Source organism: Pleurodeles waltl, chromosome 8 (assembly GCF_031143425.1).
Source record: "Pleurodeles waltl isolate 20211129_DDA chromosome 8, aPleWal1.hap1.20221129, whole genome shotgun sequence".
NCBI lineage: Eukaryota > Metazoa > Chordata > Amphibia > Caudata > Salamandridae > Pleurodeles > Pleurodeles waltl.
In genome coordinates, this window is record NC_090447.1 from 152,985,559 (window position 1) to 153,008,885 (window position 23,327).

General features: G+C 43.2%; 1 protein-coding gene across 1 annotated transcript in view; it reads left to right on the forward strand.

The window, feature by feature from the left end:
- CCDC83 (coiled-coil domain containing 83) overlaps positions 1-23,327 on the forward strand; it is a 104,819-nt gene that overhangs the window by 72,956 nt on the left and 8,536 nt on the right. The window contains exon 8 of the mRNA XM_069203978.1: positions 1,463-1,584. Within this exon, the coding sequence (XP_069060079.1) occupies positions 1,463-1,584 (122 nt within the window). The remainder of the gene's footprint in view (positions 1-1,462; positions 1,585-23,327) is intronic.

Below are 23,327 nucleotides of genomic sequence, written 5' to 3' on the forward strand. Positions count from 1 at the left end.
TACACACAAGTTCACAATTGCATGCACTCTGTAACATAAACACACTCATCCGCAAGGATACACGCAACATACATTTAAAAGCATTTTTATTTACCTCAGCATTACCTCAGAAGGGCATATTCCAGCTAATTGTATTCCATATTTATTATGGTAATAGTGCATAATGTGTTATTATGCACTATTAATGTAATAATAAATTGACAGAAAACAAAGAGAGTGGTCTCCAATTGACTTCCATAAGGACGAGCTGCCACTGTGTTCCTGGAACTGAATTTTCTACCTCTGAGGTCAAAGGTCGCAAATGCAGAGCCAGAAGTAACAAAGGGCAAGCCAGGGGTCCCATATGGGACCACTGGCAAACCCTAAATGGCGACCATGCAACAGAGTTAAAGGTACCGAGTGTGTACGTAACTCCATTGGAGGATGACCTCCAATCCAGTCCCTTCCAATCCAGGTCGCTACCGATGCTGTCTGCAGCACTGAACCTTCCACCTACAATTTATTGATTTCAGAAGTGTTAGTATAATTACTCCAATGGAAGCAAAGCAAAATCACAACCCAGAATGCATTGGTTTCGCACCAAAGTCCAGGAAGTTCACTTCCTTGAAAACAATCATAACATTACTATTATTATTATTATTATTATTATTATTAGTGATGGTAGTAGTAATTGTAGTAGCAATAGAAGTGATAGTTGCATATAGTAACATCATATTATTAATAAAATTATTATTATTAATAATATTATTATTATTAACTATCTTAATAATAATAATAATAATAATAATAATAATAATAATATTAATAATAATAATAATAATATTTAAGTCGATCCTAGAACTGCTGTTTCTGCCATTCCTAGCTCTAAAGTGGCAGGTTTTACTAATGTCGAAAGTAATGGTATTCAATTTATCGACAGTGGAACAATGAAAGTGAAAGTTTGCCATGCTGCTGTGTGTACTTGTAACCCGCAGATCACAGTAGATGTCAGCAGGCAGCTTTGAATCCACGTCAGCTCATTATCTACCTTTAATAAGGACATCTGCTCTTTCAAATGCTGTATACTTGAGGGGTGCGTAAAGCTATTTCGAGCGGTGGTCTGTAACCCAGGTACGGGATACGACGGTCTGGGCCTGATTACCATGGTCTTTTGTGTGGAGCAAGTGGTTCTCACAAGCTGCGAGTATCCGCATAATGCTGCATTAAAAGCAGCAGCTATCTGTGCACCCCCAAAATGAATGTGAAATAAAATGTGTTTTTCTGTTCGCATTGAAGGTAAAACGGATTAAAGGCAGCTTTGCCTATTTCTAAAACCCTTGACAACTTATTATTTTGTCCCATCTGACTAATTTATGCAAACTGAATAATCCACTGAACTATGAAAAATATATTCAATTATAGAAATACTAATCAGAACACATGTTTTTTCTGAATGTGTGCGTTTCCTTCCTCTAACTTGCAGGTTACATCGTATAGGAAAGAGGTGAACGACTTGGAAATCGAGGTCCAGAATCTAGAACAAGAAAATTTGAAACTCATAAGTGAGCTGTTCGATTGCAGACTTCAGGATCTCAAAATCTCGCGGTAATGAAAGTGTGTTTACGATACATATTTAGGCCCGTATTTATACTTTTTTTAGCGCCACATTTGCGCCGCTTTTTGACGCAAAACGGCGCAAACCTACAAAATACAATGGCATTTTGCAAGTTTGCGCCGTTTTTGCGTAAAAAAACAACGCAAATGCGGCTAAAAAAAAGGATAAATACGGGCCTTAGATTCTTGTGCCTCACTGGCCCCGATCATAATGTCAAGGCGGCGTGTTAAATGCCAATTCCGCATTCCAAGCCTCATTTCCAAGCTGAAAACTGAGAATGGGGGATATTTACCACACCTGCGCAGGTCAATCATGCACCTGATAGAGCGTTCCAGCCTAATAATTTACCTGTATTTGGACACTCTTGGGTCGATGAATCTTTTGACCAAGTGGGACTCTCCTTACCCGGGAGTAATCAATCAAAATCAACAATCAATAATCAATAACGAACATAAGCGATGCCCTGATCAACATAACACTTCACAATTAATCCAGAATACATTTCGGCGAAACCCTGACCTTTCGGTCATGAATAACCACACCAGTTTATGCAAAGTTAATGAATTTATTTCCCTATATTAACAAAGCTAGCACAATGTAGATGTGTCTCAACACCAAATGATATATGTAAATGAACATTAATAGCTGTCCATATCGGCGGAAAAGATGCAATCTATGCAGCATTTGAATAACAATGCCTTCTATGATGGCAACGCAAACCACTAAAACTACAATCTGTGATGGGCTAATTGCATACATTTAGTCAGCATAACAAGGTCTCAAATTGCATCGTGCATCAAATGAATCCTCATCTAACCTCAAATTAGCATCGGCATGTGGGACTTCATGCAAAAACAATTTAGCAACATTAATTTGGAAAACTCCTAACTAAGGCTCTTATCAAAAATGAGCAGTTGGTTACCTAAAAAGAAACACAATGCAATTGTACAATTTTCCTTTCATATTTACCAAATTCAATCAGCATTCAAGGAAGTCTTCGTCTCATAGGTACCGGATTCGATCAGCATGGGACGGGGCAAAGGGGCAGGGTGGACGGGGGCAATTGCCTCACGGCGGCAAGATAAAAGGACAACTATTACTTCATGCAAAGGGACGAATCAAAGTTTAAGTCTCTAGGGCGAGAATTACTTAAAGTCTCTTTCTCTCGATTAGAGAAAGCATCAAAGTCTCTCAAAATGGCGTCGCAGCAAGATGGGCCATAATGTCTGCCATGTCCTGCAAAATGGCGGGTATATGGGCTGTAATGTCCCTCAATAATGGCTGCAATGTCTATAATGGCTGCAATGGCTGGTAAAGTTCGTAATGGGCTACTTTCTTCTTGTGCACCTGGTTTAAATAGACAACAGTTCAAATCCAGTAGGGTCTTCCATTGGAGGGTTCATAGGTTGGCTTCAAATTGTCCAATCAAAAACAACAGTTCTCAAGCTTCTACCTAGGCATACATTATCCTTGGAGTCGGGAACGTAAGTTGCAACATATTTTACCAATTAACTCACTTTCAGAGCGTCCATTGTCTGCACCTGCAGATTGACCTTGGAGCAAAGAAGAAGATGCCAGGCTGGCACGAAACCTTAAAGATAAGCATGTGAACCGATCTCACTGGAAAAGTACAGCTTCAAGCAAGAATACACGTTTATTAGCACATTGGAAAAATACGAGCATCTAAACCGTGAGACTAGGCAGCTAGGCCAAAGCCTCCACTAAAGTTATGCTAAGCTAAAGCATTTCTAACAAGCAAATCATGGCACACGTCTACGATTATGTCAAACTAGTACAATTCTAATACATCACGTTATATGAAGCACGCTTATAAATGTTGGCAAACTACTCTGAGGGCACATTTGTCCCCGTACAATCTTATTTAGTTCGATTAAAGTCACACTTGATTATTGCTACACTACGTTTATGCGCTAATAAATGTAAAACCTTCATTTCAGCGTCATCAATCCCTCCTCTGATGACTACTTGTCATCACACAAAACTAATCCCACAAATTTTATTCCATTAAAATTCTGTCAGTTCCCTCTGCCTTTTAGTTCCCCTTGTTCTTGCTTTGTATTCTTCTGCCATTCTTTTCATCATTTTCTCTTCCTTCCTTCTTTTAATTCTTGCCATGATCATTAATATTCCTCTTTTTATTCCCCAAATTCCAAATATGCAAATTAGAACTATTAGAATTCCCTGTATTATTTTCAGTAGTATTCCATTCCAAATGCCACCAAGCCAATTTCCCACTGACGCAATTCCCTTTCCAACCTTCTCCCACACTCCTGGTTCTTTCAGTTCCTTCAAATCTGCACTCTCCTTTGTTAGATTAGCAAGCATTGTTTTAATTTTCACACTGTTGTCTGGAATATACGTGCAACAGTGTCGCGCATCAAGCATTTTGCAAACGCCGCCATCCTTTGCTAAAAGAATGTCTAGGGCAAGCCTGTTTTGAAGAGTCATAGCTCTTTCCGCTGCAAGTTCAGCATCCATCAGGATTATAGCACCTGAAAACTTTGTCAACATGTTATCCACTATAGTAGACAACTTTCTTATTTTGATGGAATTCAACACAACTCCCAATGAAGGAATCATGGCTCCAAATATATCTCCTACCACAGCAGCTGCGGTCTCTCTTTTCTGGATACGATGGGATCCAGATGTCTTTGGAATCATCGATAGGTCATCCAGCTGATAAACCTTTGGGAACACTATACCCAAATAACATCTCCCCCACCATCCCTTTGGAAGACGATAATAGGCATTATGCCCACAAATGTAATATACACCTGGTATGACAGGGTCAAGTCTGTTCAGCATGAATGTCCATTTGGCCTTAAAGATAAACGTATGTTTACACTCACTCGCACCCACAAAAATGTTGTCATAATAAGATTCACCTCGATATATACAAAATTTCCCTACATGCCAAGCATCTAAAGCTATTCTCCCTTGTGTTCTTATTGCGGCAAAAGCATAATTATCTACTGAAGTCCTCTTATGTAGTTCCTTTTCTAATTTCGCATTCATGTGTGCCCTTCTATCATCTGTGCGATCTAAAAAGCTTATTTCTACTGCAGAGAGGGAGCAGGTAAGATTCTCCCTATGAGCGTGAGCTGTTTCAAAAGGTTGCATTGGCTCGAAAAATTCCCTCATTATTTTAGCATCCCAATCTTTAGCAATCTGGCTTAGCTGCATGATTATAGGAACATATGCAAAGGTAACGTCATAATTTGAGTAAAAATACTGTATGTTGGTTTGACCATAAAATCTAGAAGTTACTATACTACATGTAATCCCATATGTAAGAGGCATGTGATGATAAGTCACCCCTTCCGTTACCGATGTCGGTATCTGTGTACACACATAACAATCTTTCGCATCCATAGTCTCAACATATTCTGTTAGCAAGCGATAGAAAACATTATACGAAAGCTCCTTTTTGTCATGCAAGTGTCTCTCATCTAATTCTAGTCTTTTCAGTGCGGTTAGTTCAGTGACAGTAACAGGAGCAAAAGTAGAAGCATCAATTTTCTCATTCTCACCCTTACCATGCATTCCAAGCACTATTGCCATTATTATTAGTACACATGCAATTACCAAGCCTATACACGCATATTTACAATATTTCATTCTACTGTTTTGTGTAGCGTACCTAGTCATGATCTGTATAGAATCAGAGAGCTAGAAGCACCTATAAAAGAAACGATTTAGCAATTCAGTTACAAAGCTGAACGAGCGCAATGTTCACACAGTTTTCTTCAGGAGCCAAGTCACTTATCGGTTAGCAGCATTTGTCTCAATTCGGCAATAACTCAGTCTCAATTCGGCAATAACTCAGTCTCAATTCGGCAATAACTCGTTTTTTTTTTTTTTTTTTTTTTTTTTTCAAAGTTCAATAACTCACTCTCTCTCTTTTTTTTTTTTTTTTTTCAGTTGGCAACGTTGTCTCAAATCGTGTTTAAGAGTCAATCAGGTTTTCAAAGTCTTATCAAGTTAGCAAATGTCTCATCCGGTTTAGCAATGTCTCAGCTGGTTGTATCACGTTAGATTATAGCAAGCAATGTCATTTACCAGCCTTTCAATCAACAGTGTCCATAAAACTTTTCTTTTCTATTGGTATCTCTTCTTCTTCGTTCTCGAGGCTAAGAGATACAAATTTGTCAGTCCAATCGTCATGGACTACATATGCCCATTCAGGACCGGAATATCTCCTGTTCGGTATCCTTTTCCTTTTCAATTTTGCATCTCTCTTTGACTCTGCCTCACTGGTACTTTCCTCTTTGGCCAAGTCTTTTCCTTCACTTGATGTTGGTGTCACGACAGACACTTCCTTTCTTTTCTCTTTCACTCTTGGCCCTTCACTGTCGTTCAACTTTTCTCTAGTTCTTACTTTTACTGGTGATGTACTTGGTCTTTTCTTTGCACTGTGTCCACTCGAGGGACCTGCGATCTCTTCTGAAGAAGTTTGAACAGTTTCGTTCTGTTCTGCCTTGTCCCCTCCTTCTGGGGAGTCAATCAGGTTTTGCTTTTCTCTTTCTGTACCGTCTGCTTCTGGGAAAGCCCTCCTCTGATCAGGCTCTCCTGCTTCTTCACTTCTTTCGAGCCCTTTGTCACCGTTACTTTCTTCAGGCTCTGTGTCACTTTCAGCTGCTTCAGGCTCTTTGTTACCTTCAGCTGCTTCAGGCTCTTTGTTACCTTCAGCTGCTTCAGGCTCTTTGTCACCCTCAGCTGCTTCGTCGCTGTCTGAGGTTTCTCCTTGGTCTTCCCCAAATGAATCGGTTGCTTCGTCCTCAGAGAATATTTCTCTCTCGACTATTTCTGCCTGTTCGCTTCTAGTTCTGTTTTGCTCTGTCTCAGCGCTCGGCACTTTGTTATCAGGTACTGGCAGTTTCAGCGCTTCAACTTCCTCATCGGTGGGACACAACACTTTCTTTGTGTGACTGGCGTGAATCCAGTTGGGAACCCCGCACACTTCACAGCGGTAGTGGTTGTCAGGATCACTTGGAAAGGGCCTTTCCAACGGGGTTCCAGACACAACTTCCTCACGTGCTTCTTTACCACGACCCAGTCACCTGCTTTCAGTGTGTGTCCTGGACCTTGGATCGGTGGCAAGGTGGTTGCTTCCACCTGGTGAGAGAAAGAGCGAACCACGTCAGCCAGACCTTTGCAGTAGTCTAACACCATATCATCTGTAATATTCAAAAGCGCGTTTGCGGGAACTGCAGGAAGTCTCATGGCCCTGCCCATGAGGATTTCGTGCGGGGACAATCCAGTCTTTCTGTCAGGGGTGTTTCTCATTGACATTAACACCAAAGGCAATGCGTCAGGCCATTTCAAATTTGTCGATGCACATATTTTCGCTATTCTTGATTTCAGTGTACCATTCATTTGCTCCACCAGTCCTGAGGCTTCAGGGCGATAGCTACAATGCAGTTTTTGCTCAATGTTCAGCGCTGCGCAAAGTAACTTTATCACCTCGTTATTGAAGTGACTTCCCCTATCTGATTCTAAAGAGATCGGGAATCCGAAACGTGGTATCAACTCCCTCAACAATAGTTTTGCAACTGTAAGGCTGTCATTTCTACGTGTGGGGTATGCTTCAATCCAGTGACTAAAAATGCACATAATCACCAACACATACTTCAGACCTCCATGCACAGGCATCTCGATAAAGTCCATCTGCATTCTGCTGAACGGGCCACCGGCCCTGCCAATGTGGCTCACGTTCACAACCGTTCCTTTTCCTGGGTTCATCTGCTGACAAATGACACATCGATGGCAAATTGCTTCTGCAACTTGACGAAATCTGGGGTTAAACCAGTGAGTTTTGAACAATCTTATCATGGCATCTCTCCCTAGGTGAGCCTGCCCATGATAGAACCGCGCTAGCTGCGATAAGAGACAATTTGGTAAAACAAATTTTCCCTCATTTGAAACCCATAACTCATCTGGTCTCTGTGTACACTGTGACTTAATCCAGGAAGCTCTTTCATCCTCCCTGACGCTATTCTGTAATGCTTTTAGTTCATCCATTGTATCCACGACCTTCAAGGCAAATGCTTCAGCTGGTTCAAGCTCTGGCTCACTTATCGAATTCCATTCATCCCTGAGCAATATACAGTTCAAGGCACAAAATCTTGCGACTTGATCCGCATATGCATTTCCCAAGGAAACATAGTCCTGTCCTTTTGTATGAGCACTACACTTTACCACTGCAATTTCGGCTGGCATTTGAATGGCGTGTAACAATTCCCTTATTCTCTCCCCGTTTTTCACTGGGGACCCTGAAGAAGTCAGGAAACCTCTCTGTGACCATAGTTGCCCAAAGTCGTGCACAATTCCAAACCCGTACTGACTATCAGTGTAAATGGTAACCTTCATCAATGCAGACAGTTGACATGCTCTTGTAAGAGCTACAAGCTCTGCTACTTGTGCAGAATAGACTCCTTGAAGCCAGGACGCTTCCAAGACACCTGTTACAGTACATACAGCATATCCTGCTTTCAGTATTCCCAATGCATCTCTTAAACATGACCCATCAACAAAAACAATTTGGTCATTTTCATCAAGCTTAGTATCCTTAATGTCAGGTCGGGGTCTTGTGCAAAATTCAGTCACCTGAAGGCAGTCGTGCTCGACGTCTTCAGCGTTCTCAATTTCAGCATTTTCACCGGGAAGCAAGGTTGCTGGATTCAACGTAGTGCACCTTTTCAGCTGCACATTCGGTGAGCCCAGAATTATTGTTTCATACCTTGTGAGTCTTGCTCCAGTCATGTGTTGTGTTCGGGAGCGGGTCAAAAGTATCTCAACTGAGTGAGGGACCATGACTGTTAATGGGTGTCCCATCACTATTCCTTCACTCTGAGTGAGGCTGATACCAACTGCTGCTACGGCGCGCAAACACCCAGGCAGTGCTGCTGCGACCGGATCCAAAGTAGCTGAAAAATACGCTACTGGTCTGTTTATGCCACCATGGGCTTGGGTCAAGACAGACAAAGAACATGCATCACGTTCATGACAAAACAATGTGAAAGGCTTTGTGTAATCAGGCATACCTAAAGCTGGAGCCCTACACATGCATTCTTTCAATTCAATAAAAGCATCCATCTCATCTCCTTTCAGCTCAATTTCATCCAATGCATCCTTCTGGGTCAGTTTCAGTAAAGGCTTTGCTAGAGTTGAGAAGTTGGGAATCCACTGGCGACAGTAGCTCACCATCCCCAAAAACTTCCTCACCTCCCTCCTCGTCTTTGGTGGACTCATTTGAAGTACACTTGTTATTCTTTTCTTCATTATTCTCCGTGACCCTTTCTCTATTTGATGACCCAAGTATTTCACTTTCTTCTGACAGAACTGCAACTTTGAAGGTGACACCTTGTGTCCATTCCTTCCCAAGTGGTTCAGTAGGGCAATGGTGTCGGCTGTGCAGCCACTTTCTGTCTTAGATGCAATCAGTAAGTCATCAATGTACTGTACTAGGACTGACTCGAATGGCAATTCTAACGCTTCCAAGTCTTTCTTCAGAATCTGATTGAAAATTGACGGTGACTCAGAAAACCCTTGAGGAATTCGACACCAACTGTAAACTCTGTCTAAGAATTTGAAACAAAAGAGAAATTGGCTGTCCTCATGAAGAGGCACCGAAAAGAATGCTTGTGACAAGTCGATGACTGATAACCACTCGGCATCACAAGGGACTTGAAACATTATCACAGCTGGATTTGGTACTACAGGGCAGTATTTAACTATGATGTCATTTATTTTCCTCAAGTCCTGCACTATTCGGACCTTTCCACTCGGCTTTATTAGTCCCATGATTGGTGAATTACATGGACTGCTCAACACTTCTTTCAGTACTCCCTGTTTTACGAACTCGTCAATTAGTTGGGCGACTTTCATGAGGGTGTCTTGTGCCATGTGGTATTGTGGGGTCTGGGGAAATGTTACATTGGGTTTTACGGTCACTTTCACTGGTTCCACTCCTTTCACCAATCCCACCTCCTTTCCTGTCATATCCCACACTTCTTTTCCAACTGTTTCCCGTAATTCAGCTGGAATATCTTCTTCACTTAACATCGGAAGAAGGTTAATCAGAGGATATTTTTCATCGACAACTTCCATCTCGTCCCCTTCTACACTGTCCTCTTCTTCCCCATCACTGCTCGTCTGAATTCTAATTCCATCGTACGAACACATAATCGAACATCCCAATTTGCACAATAGGTCTCTCCCTAACAGTGCTATCGGGCTTGAGTCACATACCACAAAATTATGTAACCCTTGGTAGTTACCAATGCTGATTGGTACTGGATCTGTGATTGGGTTCGTCAGGTACCTGTTTGCTACTCCCACCACTTGAACTGTTCTCCCTGAGAGGGGCAAATTTGGTACTTCAATGCTCCTAACAGTTGAACGTGTGGCTCCTGTGTCAACCAAGAATGAAACACGATGACCCATAACTTTTCCCTCCACATATGGACCCTTTTGATCAACTTCCAAGGATGCTGCAAGCACACAATTTCCCTCCTCATCTGAACTTTCACTCTCCCATACATCGTTTATTCCATTCTCACTGTGTAATGGGAACTGTTGTACTGTGCCGTTTGTACTCATCACCTGACTCGAGACCTGTGGAGGAACCATCACCTGCTGCTGATTCATTGGTGCCAAAGGTATTTGCATTTGCTGATTAGGTACCATGGGTAACTTCTGTTGCATTGGCTGCATTTGCGTCATCTGCATACGAGGCATCTGCATCTGCTGCGGCTGCATGGGCTGTAATCCCTGCAGCTGGTTTATGGTCTGAAAATTTTGATTTGGACCTCTCATTTTCGGTCCCCTCATTGTCTGGAATGCATTGGCATCATTGTTTTGCTGACCAACACCTGCACCTTCCTGCACCATCATCGGGCACTCGCGTTTCCAATGTCCGACGATTCCGCACGCGTGACACGGCATCACCCTTTTCATTGCCTGCATACCATTCGGAGTCACAACAGTGTTAAAATCCGGACCATTACTCCCGAAACCTCCTCTGCCTCTGCCTCTCGCCTGTGGCTGAAACACCATATTTCCCTGCGGCTGCGGCTGCGGTATCTGCTGTTGGAACCCTTGCAACCCTTGCAAACCTGTCTGAGCTGCTTTAAGCTGCATCATCATCACCTTCTCTTTCAACCTTTTCTGTTTCACCTCAATCTCGTCACTACAGTATTTCGCATAATTCAACACCTCATCAATCGGTTTCGATTGCCAACAAATCAAATGCGTCTTTATCATCTGACTTATCTCTGGCCTCAGCCCTTCCACAAATCTGAACACAAAATGAAGCATGTCCTTCGCCTCTATTGTTTCCGTGCCACTGTAGTTCTTGAACGCCTTCAACAACCTCTCATAGTAACCATGAATCGACTCTTTAGTCTCTTGGGCAGTTCGATCAATCTTCTGCCAATCCACATTTTTCGCGGCAACCTTCGTCTTCAAATGCTCAATCACCTTATAGTACAAGCTCATCACCATAGGTGATGGTGAACCCGTATCCCTGTCTCTCTCTGGTTCACTTGTCGGCCAACCTACAGCCCTTTTGCATTCTTCCCACAAATCTGCCGGAACCACAATCTCAAAGAGGGTGTTCAGGTCTTCCCAAAGACATTTTGCAAGCTTCACAAACCTATCAGTCTGTTGATACCATTCAATCGGTTTCTCTCTCAGTTTGGGAAAATCATCCGTAAAAGACTGAATGTCGCTTCTGTGCCACGGTACATGTATTAATTTTCCCCCTGCTGTCTCCCTCATTTGTAACATAGCTATTGCATCACTACTCTGTGGTCTTTTCTCCTTGTGCTCTGGGACACTGTCTTTCTTCTTTTCCTTTTTCTTCGCCCACCTGCTTTCCCATTTGTCTAAGCACCTCCACACTTGTACACTCTGCAGCAATTCTCTAAGGTGCGTTTTCATGCCTGCTGACCTCATGTGTTCAAAGTCTGTGGTCCCGAAATCCAATCTATAGCTCCTGCTCAAGTGTTTTGTCTTGTCTATCTCAACCCCATTTTTGTCAGCTATTTCTTGCAACCTTCTGTGTACCTTATTCACTTCTCTCGTAATCCTGGGACATAGATACCTCAGCTCTTCTTCCGAGTAGGACTCTAGCCTATTCACATTCATAGTCCCTTCCACCAACTCTTCTGCTTCCATGTTCAACCTTACCCTATTCAGGTAGTCTTCTCCCTTCCCACTTGTTGAGCTTTGTGTGGAATTCAGACTGTTGAACCACTGTGTTAGCTGTTGCGCATTCACCCCCATCAGCGTAGCATTCACATCGACTGCCATTGATGGTTGCGGCAATTTTTCAGTGTTCGATGATAGCGGTATTATCAGTGGGGGACTCGACCTCACCACTGTTGACTGAGCACATATGGGACTAAACTCCATCAAGGACCCAGATCCAGTTGGCTGAGCCGCTATCGGAGTTATCCCTGGAGTGTTTTCTATGCACCTCCTTTCCGTCCCATTCTGCACCATTGATCCCTGACCGCTCATACCTGAGTTAGGCTGAACGTACAAAGGTACCGGAGGACCTACAGTAATGGGTAGGGATATCGCATCTGGGTTCTGTCCATTCCCCATGTTCTGAGGCATGTTCATTCCCACACTATGGGTCATCATTGCCGGCATGCCCGTCTGACTCCCCGTCATCTGAGCATGTGCTGTTCCCCCCTGCATCTGCTTTTGAGGCATCAAAAACTGGGTTGATTCAGCTTGTGCCAATGTTGGGTTGTGACCATTCTGTACTCCCATTACGGTTGGATCTAGAATCATTCCCGTACTGTTGTCACTGCTGTAGTACCTTGGGACCTGCGGCTGATAGTTTTCTGCTGGTTTCAACAGAGGCACATCTGGGTATATTCTCCTGACCTGCGGTATCTGCGGGGTGAACAGTAAACTCGGGTCCTTATATCCCGATGGCGTTTCTGAATTCGGAGTTTCATTATTCTGTACCGGTGCCGGAGGGGCAGAACTGGTACTTGGACCTTGTCCACTCTCTGCATAAGGCGGTGTACGGTCGTTCAGCAATTGCATGATGAACTCCTCATCATCTGACTCATCTTCTCTATCTTTGGAACACCTCCTGTTTGTCTTACAAGTAGCTTTCTTGCCTGTCGCCTCTTCTTCCTTAGTAATTGCGGGAAACAATTTTATCCCCTGCAATATATCTGACCTCCACACCTTCTGTGAATTATCCCACCTAGCGTCCGCTAGTGTCTTTTCTACCTTTCTTATCCTGGTCTCGAACTTCTTTTGCTGTTGCTGTCTAGCCATTAGTTCCCAAATTGCTAGAGCCTCAAACTGTGCTGGTCTTGGAGGTACCTTCATGTCGTACATCGCGAATCTCAAATTCTCTAGGATCCTTATATTGAATGTCCCATGGATCGGGAACGCTACGCTCCCATGTTTCTCTGTCAGCTTGTGCCATTGCTTTAGCCAAAGGCACGGAGCTACCCCCCTTTCCTCCATTACAATGTAAGCTGGTGTACCTTCGGGTGGCGTCTCCTCTCCTACGCTCGCTTTAATGTAAGACTCCCCCTTCATCGCACTCTTTAATGCTTTAAAAAATTTCATTTTCTCGTCTTTTATTTCACAAAGTTTGTAATCAATAAGTGACTTTAATTCCCGGAATACTCTTCGCTTGCCTTTCCCCTTCCAATCGAGCCCCACGGACTGCGTCCAATCCGTGCGCGACCCTTCTCTGCAACCAACCTATCCCAGCGCGGCTCCTAGTGACGTCACACTCACACACTGCGGCTGACAAAGCCTCGCGGCTTGTCCTCCTTCACTCAGCTCCTCTCGTAACAACTTCTGGCATGTATCGCGAGCAACCAAATAATAATAAAACAGATCTGTCGGTTTACTACAGGAAGGGTAACCCAATCGCTTCAGGACCTTAGGGATTTTTCACTAGCCTCGGCAGTTATTCCATCTTTCTCGGTCCCCACTTTTGCAAGCAAATCTGACCCGCAGACTCTGCTCTCAACTTGTCAATGATCTATTCTAGTGCACTTAGAATTTGTCAAAGCCCGAAGTCGAAGTTTTCTTTCACTCCCTTAACACACGTACCGACTCGTTGACCACGCCCGATCAACCTATTAAACCGACCAGACCACAACATAAAACAAGTGTCTCATACACTTTTCAACATACTCCGGAGTCTCTTGACCTCGCAGGGCCCGTCTCAACAACAACAACCACGTGGACCTTTTTCTGCACAAAGCGCCACACGCACATGAAGTTCGACGACTTCCCTACTCTCACACTCGGAGTCGCACCTCCGCTATTCTCTATGAAGTTCGGCGACTTCTCTACTTCTACACTCGGAGTCGCACCTCCGCTATTCTCTAAAATCCTCGCAACCTTTTCACACAATCTGCGGCAATAAGCTGTGCAAGCGCAAAACCCTAACTTCACTCATACCGTCACTAGTACCACCAACGCCGATCTCACACCTCCATTCTCTCCATTCGCAAGCTCTGAGATCCCGGGAAAGTCGCGGGGGACTTAGCCCATCATCATTCTCTCAATCTGTTTTACCCAAGAAAAATCTAATTCAACTTCTCGAGTGGGGTCTCAAAGGGCGTAACCGTTAATTCAACACCATGTACTTTAAGAGTGAGGGGTCCCAAAAGGGCGAAACCGTCCTCTGCTACCATCTACTGATAGAGCGTTCCAGCCTAATAATTTACCTGTATTTGGACGCTCTTGGGTCGATGAATCTTTTGACCAAGTGGGACTCTCCTTACCCGGGAGTAATCAATCAAAATCAACAATCAATAATCAATAACGAACATAAGCGATGCCCTGATCAACATAACACTTCACAATTAATCCAGAATACATTTCGGCGAAACCATGACCTTTCGGTCATGAATAACCACACCAGTTTATTGCAAAGTTAATGAATTTATTTCCCTATATTAACAAAGCTAGCACAATGTAGATGTGTCTCAACACCAAATGATATATGTAAATGAACATTAATAGCTGTCCATATCGGCGGAAAAGATGCAATCTATGCAGCATTTGAATAACAATGCCTTCTATGATGGCAACGCAAACCACTAAAACTACAATCTGTAATGGGCTAATTGCATACATTTAGTCAGCATAACAAGGTCTCAAATTGCATCGTGCATCAAATGAATCCTCATCTAACCTCAAATTAGCATCGGCATGTGGGACTTCATGCAAAAACAATTTAGCAAAATTAATTTGGAAAACTCCTAACTAAGGCTCTTATCAAAAATCAGCAGTTGGTTACCTAAAAAGAAACACAATGCAATTGTACAATTTTCCTTTCATATTTACCAAATTCAATCAGCATTCAAGGAAGTCTTCGTCTCATAGGTACCGGATTCGATCAGCATGGGACGGGGCAAAGGGGCAGGGTGGACGGGGGCAATTGCCTCACGGCGGCAAGATAAAAGGACAACTATTACTTCATGCAAAGGGACGAATCAAAGTTAAAGTCTCTAGGGCGAGAATTACTTAAAGTCTCTTTCTCTCGATTAGAGAAAGCATCAAAGTCTCTCAAAATGGCGTCGCAGCAAGATGGGCCATAATGTCTGCCATGTCCTGCAAAATGGCAGGTATATGGGCTGTAATGTCCCTCAATAATGGCTGCAATGTCTATAATGGCTGCAATGGCTGGTAAAGTTCGTAATGGGCTACTTTCTTCTTGTGCACCTGGTTTAAATAGACAACAGTTCAAATCCAGTAGGGTCTTCCATTGGAGGGTTCATAGGTTGGCTTCAAATTGTCCAATCAAAAACAACAGTTCTCAAGCTTCTACCTAGGCATACATTATCCTTGGAGTCGGGAACGTAAGTTGCAACATATTTTACCAATTAACTCACTTTCAGAGCGTCCATTGTCTGCACCTGCAGATTGACCTTGGAGCAAAGAAGAAGATGCCAGGCTGGCACGAAACCTTAAAGATAAGCATGTGAACCGATCTCACTGGAAAAGTACAGCTTCAAGCAAGAATACACGTTTATTAGCACATTGGAAAAATACGAGCATCTAAACCGTGAGACTAGGCAGCTAGGCCAAAGCCTCCACTAAAGTTATGCTAAGCTAAAGCATTTCTAACAAGCAAATCATGGCACACGTCTACGATTATGTCAAACTAGTACAATTCTAATACATCACGTTATATGAAGCACGCTTATAAATGTTGGCAAACTACTCTGAGGGCACATTTGTCCCCGTACAATCTTATTTAGTTCGATTAAAGTCACACTTGATTATTGCTACACTACGTTTATGCGCTAATAAATGTAAAACCTTCATTTCAGCGTCATCACACCAGCCTGCTTTTTCACATCTCTGCCCTGGCTGTAACGTTCTGGATATGTGGGCACAAAGGTAACATAATGATATGCTGCAGACAAGACCTCACTGGTGGCTGAGAGGTGATCTCTCAGTTAACCAGTTTGACTGACCCCACTTAGGCTCTATATATAACTGAACCCATCCTGAAAATCTACTGGAAACCAGATGTGTAGTGCTTCAACTACCACAGCCAGTCCTCTGTTTTAACAACAATGGAAATGCAATACTTCCATCGCATGACTGAGGCCATGCATAGCAGATGTTAAAAAAAGATTTACCATCATCAAATATCGGATTGGCGTTCGGCGTAAACCGAGGCTGTGTTCACTGGGGCTTGTTTTCATACAGTTCTCCAGCATCACCCCCTGTGATGCAAGAAATGAAAAGCCTAAATGAGGGAACACCTCAAAAGCATTGCACAATACGGAATTTAGCATCATCCAAAGAACATCACCTTCTAACTAGAACCTTTGACTTTGGATGTTCCTGCTCAAGCAAGAGCGTATTGTCAGGGTATATGAGTCTGTGGAATTCTTTTGGATATAGCTTCAAGCTTCGTCCTGACTTTTCCTTTAAAATATGTTTGAATCCAAAGATAAATTCACTTACCAGCCAAAGCCTCAATTTCAGTCTGATCAGATGCACTTGCGGGTCAGTTTACTAGATGTCACTGAGTGACATTTACTTGGTGTCACACGAGGTGACTTTGGGGTGATACATATTTTGGCAGACAGGATTCTCCATCGCAAACATTTTTATGCATGAGCAGGAATATTTACACAAAACACATTTTAAAGGCATTTGGATTGTCTTCTGTCAACCACAGATGCACCTTAGGAATTTAGGAACAGTGCCGAACAACAGCTCCTGTCTTGGAGATGCTGGTGGACACAGCACTGCAAACACGGAATGACTGGTTAAGAAGTAATTCTTTATAGACATGTGGACATTTTTATAACTTAGGTGCACCACAACATATACTGAGAAATAGTTTTTTAGACTTACACCAAATCTTGGCGAACACCAAGATCACTGCCTGGGGCGAGCTAGCCCAAGCAGTTGATCATTGTGTCAGTTCTAGAATAGTGTCCAAGAAAGCCCATGAAGGGCCAACAGAATGGTATTCAGGCCTTTTTTGGACTAGGTTAGAAATGTCTTTTCGTTGAGAGAGAGATTCTGAGTTCAGAAGTCTGCAGCTTCCTTATTTGACTGAATGAAGGACTGGAAGAACTTTTTTTGGAGACCTCAGAGAGACTCTGTGTATGTGTGATTGCAGACCAGTCTCAAAGACCTACACATTTCTGTGTTCAGTTAGTACTACTGCTGCTGTAATACTGCTGTGCACCATGCCTGCCATCAAATACACAGCATAACCTTTTGTTTAACTTTTAGTAGATGATTGTAGGGATTCAGGCTCACTTCTCTGAGAAACTTGCACCGTCATTAGATAGAAGAAGTGTTTTGTCCCACTCAGAGAAATGAGATCTCTGCAAAGGCCAACCAATATGTGCTCCAGGAATTGCATTCCATATTTGAAGGCCCTTGTTACAATTTTATTCTAGCACCTCTCCTGCAGCAAATGCAAGCTCTATCAAGCTCGCAAAACAAGAACTAGCTGAGTGAGGCAATAACAGCATGCAAGACCATATGCACACCACCATCCACTGAAAGGAATATAGCTCAGCTTGAGCTTCTGGTTAGGCCTTCATATGAGTTTGGTGGGCGGAAAAGGCCACTTACCAAACTCCTGCTGTGACCTTCCCACAGCCCCTATTGCGAGTTCCCCGCTGGGTCCGCAGGCGGAAACAGATTTTCTGCCCTCTGGCCCAGTGGGAAACAGCCCACAGCATTGATGCCGGCTCGTAATCGAGCCGGTGGCAGTGTTGCTGTGCGTAGGGTGCAACAGCACACGCTGCACTCTTCACTGTCTGCTAAGCAGTTCAGCAAGCAACCTTTGACACTTTTTAGGATTGTCACCCTTCCACTATTGTCCATAAATAATTTTTGTGGATTAATATCCATAAAATACATGTAAAATCAGGTACATGTATTTCCAAACAAAGACAATTCAATTCTACTTAAATGTGCTTGGAAATAAAGAACATAGTACACAATATATGAACTATAGAATTACTGATAAATGTTTCAAAGTACATAGACCAAGATACAATCCAACTTAATGGTAGTCACAATAGAAGGTTTGCATGGTGTTGATGAAGTGCTTAGAAACATTCTACATATGGTAATGCTCTTGCGCCTTAGGCACTTCGTCACAAGTTAAAATTAATAAACCATCAATTGTAAAGAAGTACAACCCTTCTTGTCACTGGGCTGCTTGTAAACAAGTCCTGACACAATGCCTTGCTAATTTTGGCATTCGAGGAGATAACCTAAGGTGGGATAAATCCTTCCTTACTGTTAAAAAGTATTTCAACCAACACCTTTTAATTTCACCCTAAACCGGTCTGTAGAAAAGTCCCAAAAGGATCAATATTACCACTCTTATGTTTTGATTTGTTCCTACATCCTTTAACCCTTTGTCAGTGTATACTGATGTTTACAGTATTTGTTAAACACACAGGTCCTCCTCTAGCATTATGGGAGGAGCCAGGTGCTCTGAAACAACCTCTGTTAGCATTAGAAGCTTCAGAGGATTAAAAGGCCCATCTTTTCCTAACACTAAATCCATTAAAGGATGACTGAACAGCACTCAAAAGTGCAGGACAGCGTTCTATGGCCTCAATCCCTTTGTGAGTTCAGTCTGATTCAACAGATGAGCCTGGCTTCTAAAGTTGCTTCTATCACAATAGAGTAATACCTAAGTTTTTCTGCTTTGCTTCTTTTCCTCAGAGAGATATGATAATCAGTGCTTTTGTCCAGTCCAGTCTAGTATTGACGTTGGCAGCAGAGGCGTAGCTACCAGTGGTGCAGCTGGCACAATGTACCAGGGCCCAGAGGTGTGAGGGGGCCCATCTACAGCAGCCCTGTGAGGGCACCCAAATAATCATGCTGGAGTTCTGAAGATGAAGGAGCATTAAAAGTGGAGTGCAACTTTTGTTTTTATGCTGTCACATCTGCTGTGCCTTCAAGAACGTGGTCAAATGTCAATCTGTTCTACTGACAAATTGCTGCTTATTCTTTTAATATGGAGACTGGTGTTTACTTTTCTTTTACTTACGGCAACGTTTGTGGATTTTCTAACATGAACTATGTGACAATCTTGCTGGTGTGAAAGGAAAGGCTGTATGATATTGTTTTCTTCTAACACAACAACATTTAAATACCTATAAAGAAAGAGTACAAATATTTCAAAGTAAATACACATTTAGGAAATGCCAAATAAAGATGGCTGGTGAGACAGCTAAAACAGGCAGACTAAAAGGTACAGAAATAGATAGAGCACATGGATGAGGAGCACAGGAGTTCCTTGTCTCACATGCACAACACATACAGCTCTGGCCAGAATCATCACAGTTCAGCCTGAAAGAGACTGAACAAGTGTGGTACTTCAGAACCAGTGCACGTTTCCTTCAAAGACATGGAACAATTGTGGTATTGCAGTGCTAGCCATGCAAGCTCCCTTCAAAGACACTAAACAAATATGTTACTGTAGGACCACTCAGAACAAGCTTCCTTAAAAGACATGGAACAAATGTGGTACTGCCAGGCCAGTGCTAGCTTCATTCAGACAAGGAAGAAGTGTGGTAGTCCAACCAATGCAACTTTGCTTCAAAGAAATAGAACAAATGTTGTACCGCAGGGTTATCCAGTACCAGCTTTTTTTTAAAGACATGGAACAAGTGTGGGATTGGAGGGCCACTGCAAGCTTCCTTTGAAGACATGGAACAAGTGTGGCACTGTGCAACACAATTTAATGCCTCCATTAGATATAGCGGAGAAGCAGGATTTCAGATTTGGTAGAAATGTAAGAAACAGCACTGGGGTGAATGAATGCAAACTTGACTCACATACATTGCAAGATTTGCACACACAAAACAAGTACACTACCAGACAGGAATACATGTTTCCCTCACACCTACAGAATACATAACTATCTGGTAAGGAAAAATTCAAGTTTCCCTCACATGCACGAATATGGGCAGCATCTGCAGCAGCCGTCTAAGACTGTGTGTTAACACACACACACAACGTGGAGCATTTGGGAGCAGTGGAAGATCCCCTATTGTGCAGCACAGGCACAAGATGGTCATCTACTGTGCAAGCTAAGATATCCTCACATGCAAAACATGCATCACACTGGCAAAAGCATCTAAGCTTATTTCAGGCACAGAATACCCAGAATTAAATTTGAAGGTGGGTGAGCCACTGAAGTCTCGAGCCACATGACAGACTTTGTTCAGCTCAAGTTCGTCTTGAGCCCTCTAGCCAAAATGCACTGAGCTTTCTTGTGGCTTCTACTGCTACCAACGCTCTAACCTCATACACCAAGAATTTTTAAAAAAACATACTTTGAGATCAAACAGATGCAAGAAAGGTATACCAATCCAGTGGCTGAATTTCACAGTGTGAAACCAGAAAACCTGTGATCAATCCTGGTTTTATCAAGCTGAGCCATTCTAGACAGTTATTTTATTTTAGCATTCCTATTTTTTTCATTACTGCACATAAGAAAACCTTGAAATATGTGAGGATGTGTGTAGTACAAAAAGTATTTCTTATGTTTGACTTAATGGACCATATGGTGTAAAATTAGAATATAGCCACATACAGGGTGCACATGACAACTAACTTGACTCTTACTTCACTAGTGGTATTGTTGTTGGAGGGGAGCTGGGGGTATGAATGTTTCTCATTTTTGTTTTTTTATCCACAGTTGATCTTTATTGCATTTTTGTAATAACAGTATTGTCGATGGTGTCACCCTACACTAAATGTATCACGGAATAACATCTGGCTGCTATTGCAGCACGCGCTTCAGTGGTTGGCACCATTTTCAATAGCCAATATAAAGTAAACTGGAAAGTAGTTATGTTAAAGAGATAACGATAAGGAAATCCAAGTCAACAGTCAAAAAAGCCAGCATTGTGTGAAATGTAATACAAATTCAAGGAGGGCACTGAGAGGATCATTCTGTTTTACCAGTATACCTGGTAACTAAAAAAAGAGTCGGAGTGAGGAGGCGAAAACAGTGGGAGAGGGTGCCTAGGTATTGAAAATGCACTGTGTGCCTTCAAGTGTGAGCCTACGATCCCTCCCCTAGGTATACAGCATGTTCAAGTATTATGTGCAGAATAGTGGTCAATGTGGATTGTCATCTGTTTTAGTTTCAACCACTCTAAAAAAAATATCATCTCACGGTACTGGATTCGATTGTGCCCTCCAGCAAGGATGCTGCAAGATCGATTTCTGTGTATATCCCCCTTTGTAGATCTCTGAGCCAGCATGTCAGGGGCGGGGCTAATGGTGAATTCCAAGCTCTTGCTATTTTGTGTATGAGGGCCAGGTTTAAGGATCGTAGTGTAGATGACTTTGATGCATTTCACTTGGTCTTTCAAACAATGTGCTGGAGCTGCGGGGATCCGCACCCCTATTATATATGATAAATACATCGCCACTGCACCCAAGTTCCCCACGATCTGCAGACAAAGTCAGCATATTTGTCTGCACACCTCGGGCAGCCATGGGTAACACCCTGGGTACCTTTGTTTATGGTGTGCTGGGGTCAAATATGTGCAGTGCAGATACTTCAATTGAGTGAATTTGGGCCGGGCCTTTCAGCAAACATCTTTAACCACAGAGAGGAATGCCTCCCATTGGGTGTGTTATGTCTTGCCCTATATCATCCTCCTAGAGTCTTTTCAAAGCAGGGAGGCGCAGCCCTTCCCTGGTTTGTAACACATCATACAAGACCCTCTCTGCCTTCTTGAACCTTCCATGTGTCAACAGTGTTTGCAATACCTGTGATGTCGTGAGGGTGTAGTGCATTCTGCTCAAGACCACTTAGAGTTGGCATGTTAAGGCAAAGCACAAAAAGAAGCTGCCTATAGAGACTCCTGTAGCTGCTTTCAAGTCTTCACATGCCCATAAGTAATGAGATTCCCCTTGTAAGGAGCCCCACATCTGTCCAGGGTTGAATATCATGTGTGGCGCTCAAATCCCTGTAGCCTGGTACTACCCATATGGTAAGATCTGGAGCATAGGGAATGCATTCTTTCATCATCTGGAGGTGCATCTTCCAAGTGAGGTGTTCCACTCGCGTCAGTGCATTCACACAACCACTCAAGTATGGAAGTCGGAGCAGGGGATGGAAGCGGGCATCCAATTAGTAGGAGTAATAATTCTGGGCCCCGAGATCCCCTCCATCATTGGGGCATATAGTTTGAAAACAGCAGCCTGACGCCTGTTGGCGCCCCCAAATTAGTGCAATCAATTGAGATTGAAATTCTCCAAAGAAGCTCCATCCCAGTGAGGCACGGATTGCCGAAAAGTAATACAGTAAGCGTGGGAGATTGCAAATAGTCAAATGGGCCATCTGGCAGTGTGGGCCTCTGAAATGAAATCAGGCCTCCTGCCTCCTGCTCTGACCTAGAGAGACCTAGAGAGCCGACTCCTGGAAAGACTCTTGCGGTCTGCCTCTGCCGATGGGGGCATCTGGGGGCTCCGTTCACACTTGCCGTGGTAGGGCTGTCCCCCCACTGCTCCAATGGGGCGCTCCTCAGCAGGTCACCGTTACCCCCCACCACTTCAACTGGAGCGGCACACATGGTGGGACTCACTGGATCTCGTCCCCTGGGTTTCAGCAGGTTGCATTTACCTCAGCAATGGCTAGGCCACAATCAGGTTCCAATCAATCTACCCACAGAGTGATCAAAGGGTATCCTGCGGTCACCCTTGGCATGCTAGGGGTGCAGGATGCACTGCAATCTAAATTAGATTAGGACAGATTATCCGAGTTTACGGCCGAGGGTCCATCTCGGCTGCCATCTTGGCCACACCCTAATGTATCTAAGTTCATGTTTAGAACTATCACTTTTAGTAAACACCTCTCAATGTAGTGATGCACTAAGGTAAAACGCTTGTCAAAGAAATATCATTTTTTTTAATTTTGGAGACACGTGATCAGATTTTTATATGATATTATGTTGTGTGATTTCCATGCCAAATGTTCCTATTGTTCAGCTCGTGCCGGGACTCTTACAGCCAAGACAGACATTTGGCTTGGCACCTTTTGTTAATTTTTTGGCTCACCCATTTTTACTACAGCACTGTTACGCTAGTCCTCCCTCTCTCAGTATCTCTGAGCGCAACATCTTCCTTTCTGAGATTCTGGCAGCTTCCCATGGGTCTCAGAAGGATAACTATTCCTACTCGTGCTTTTAAT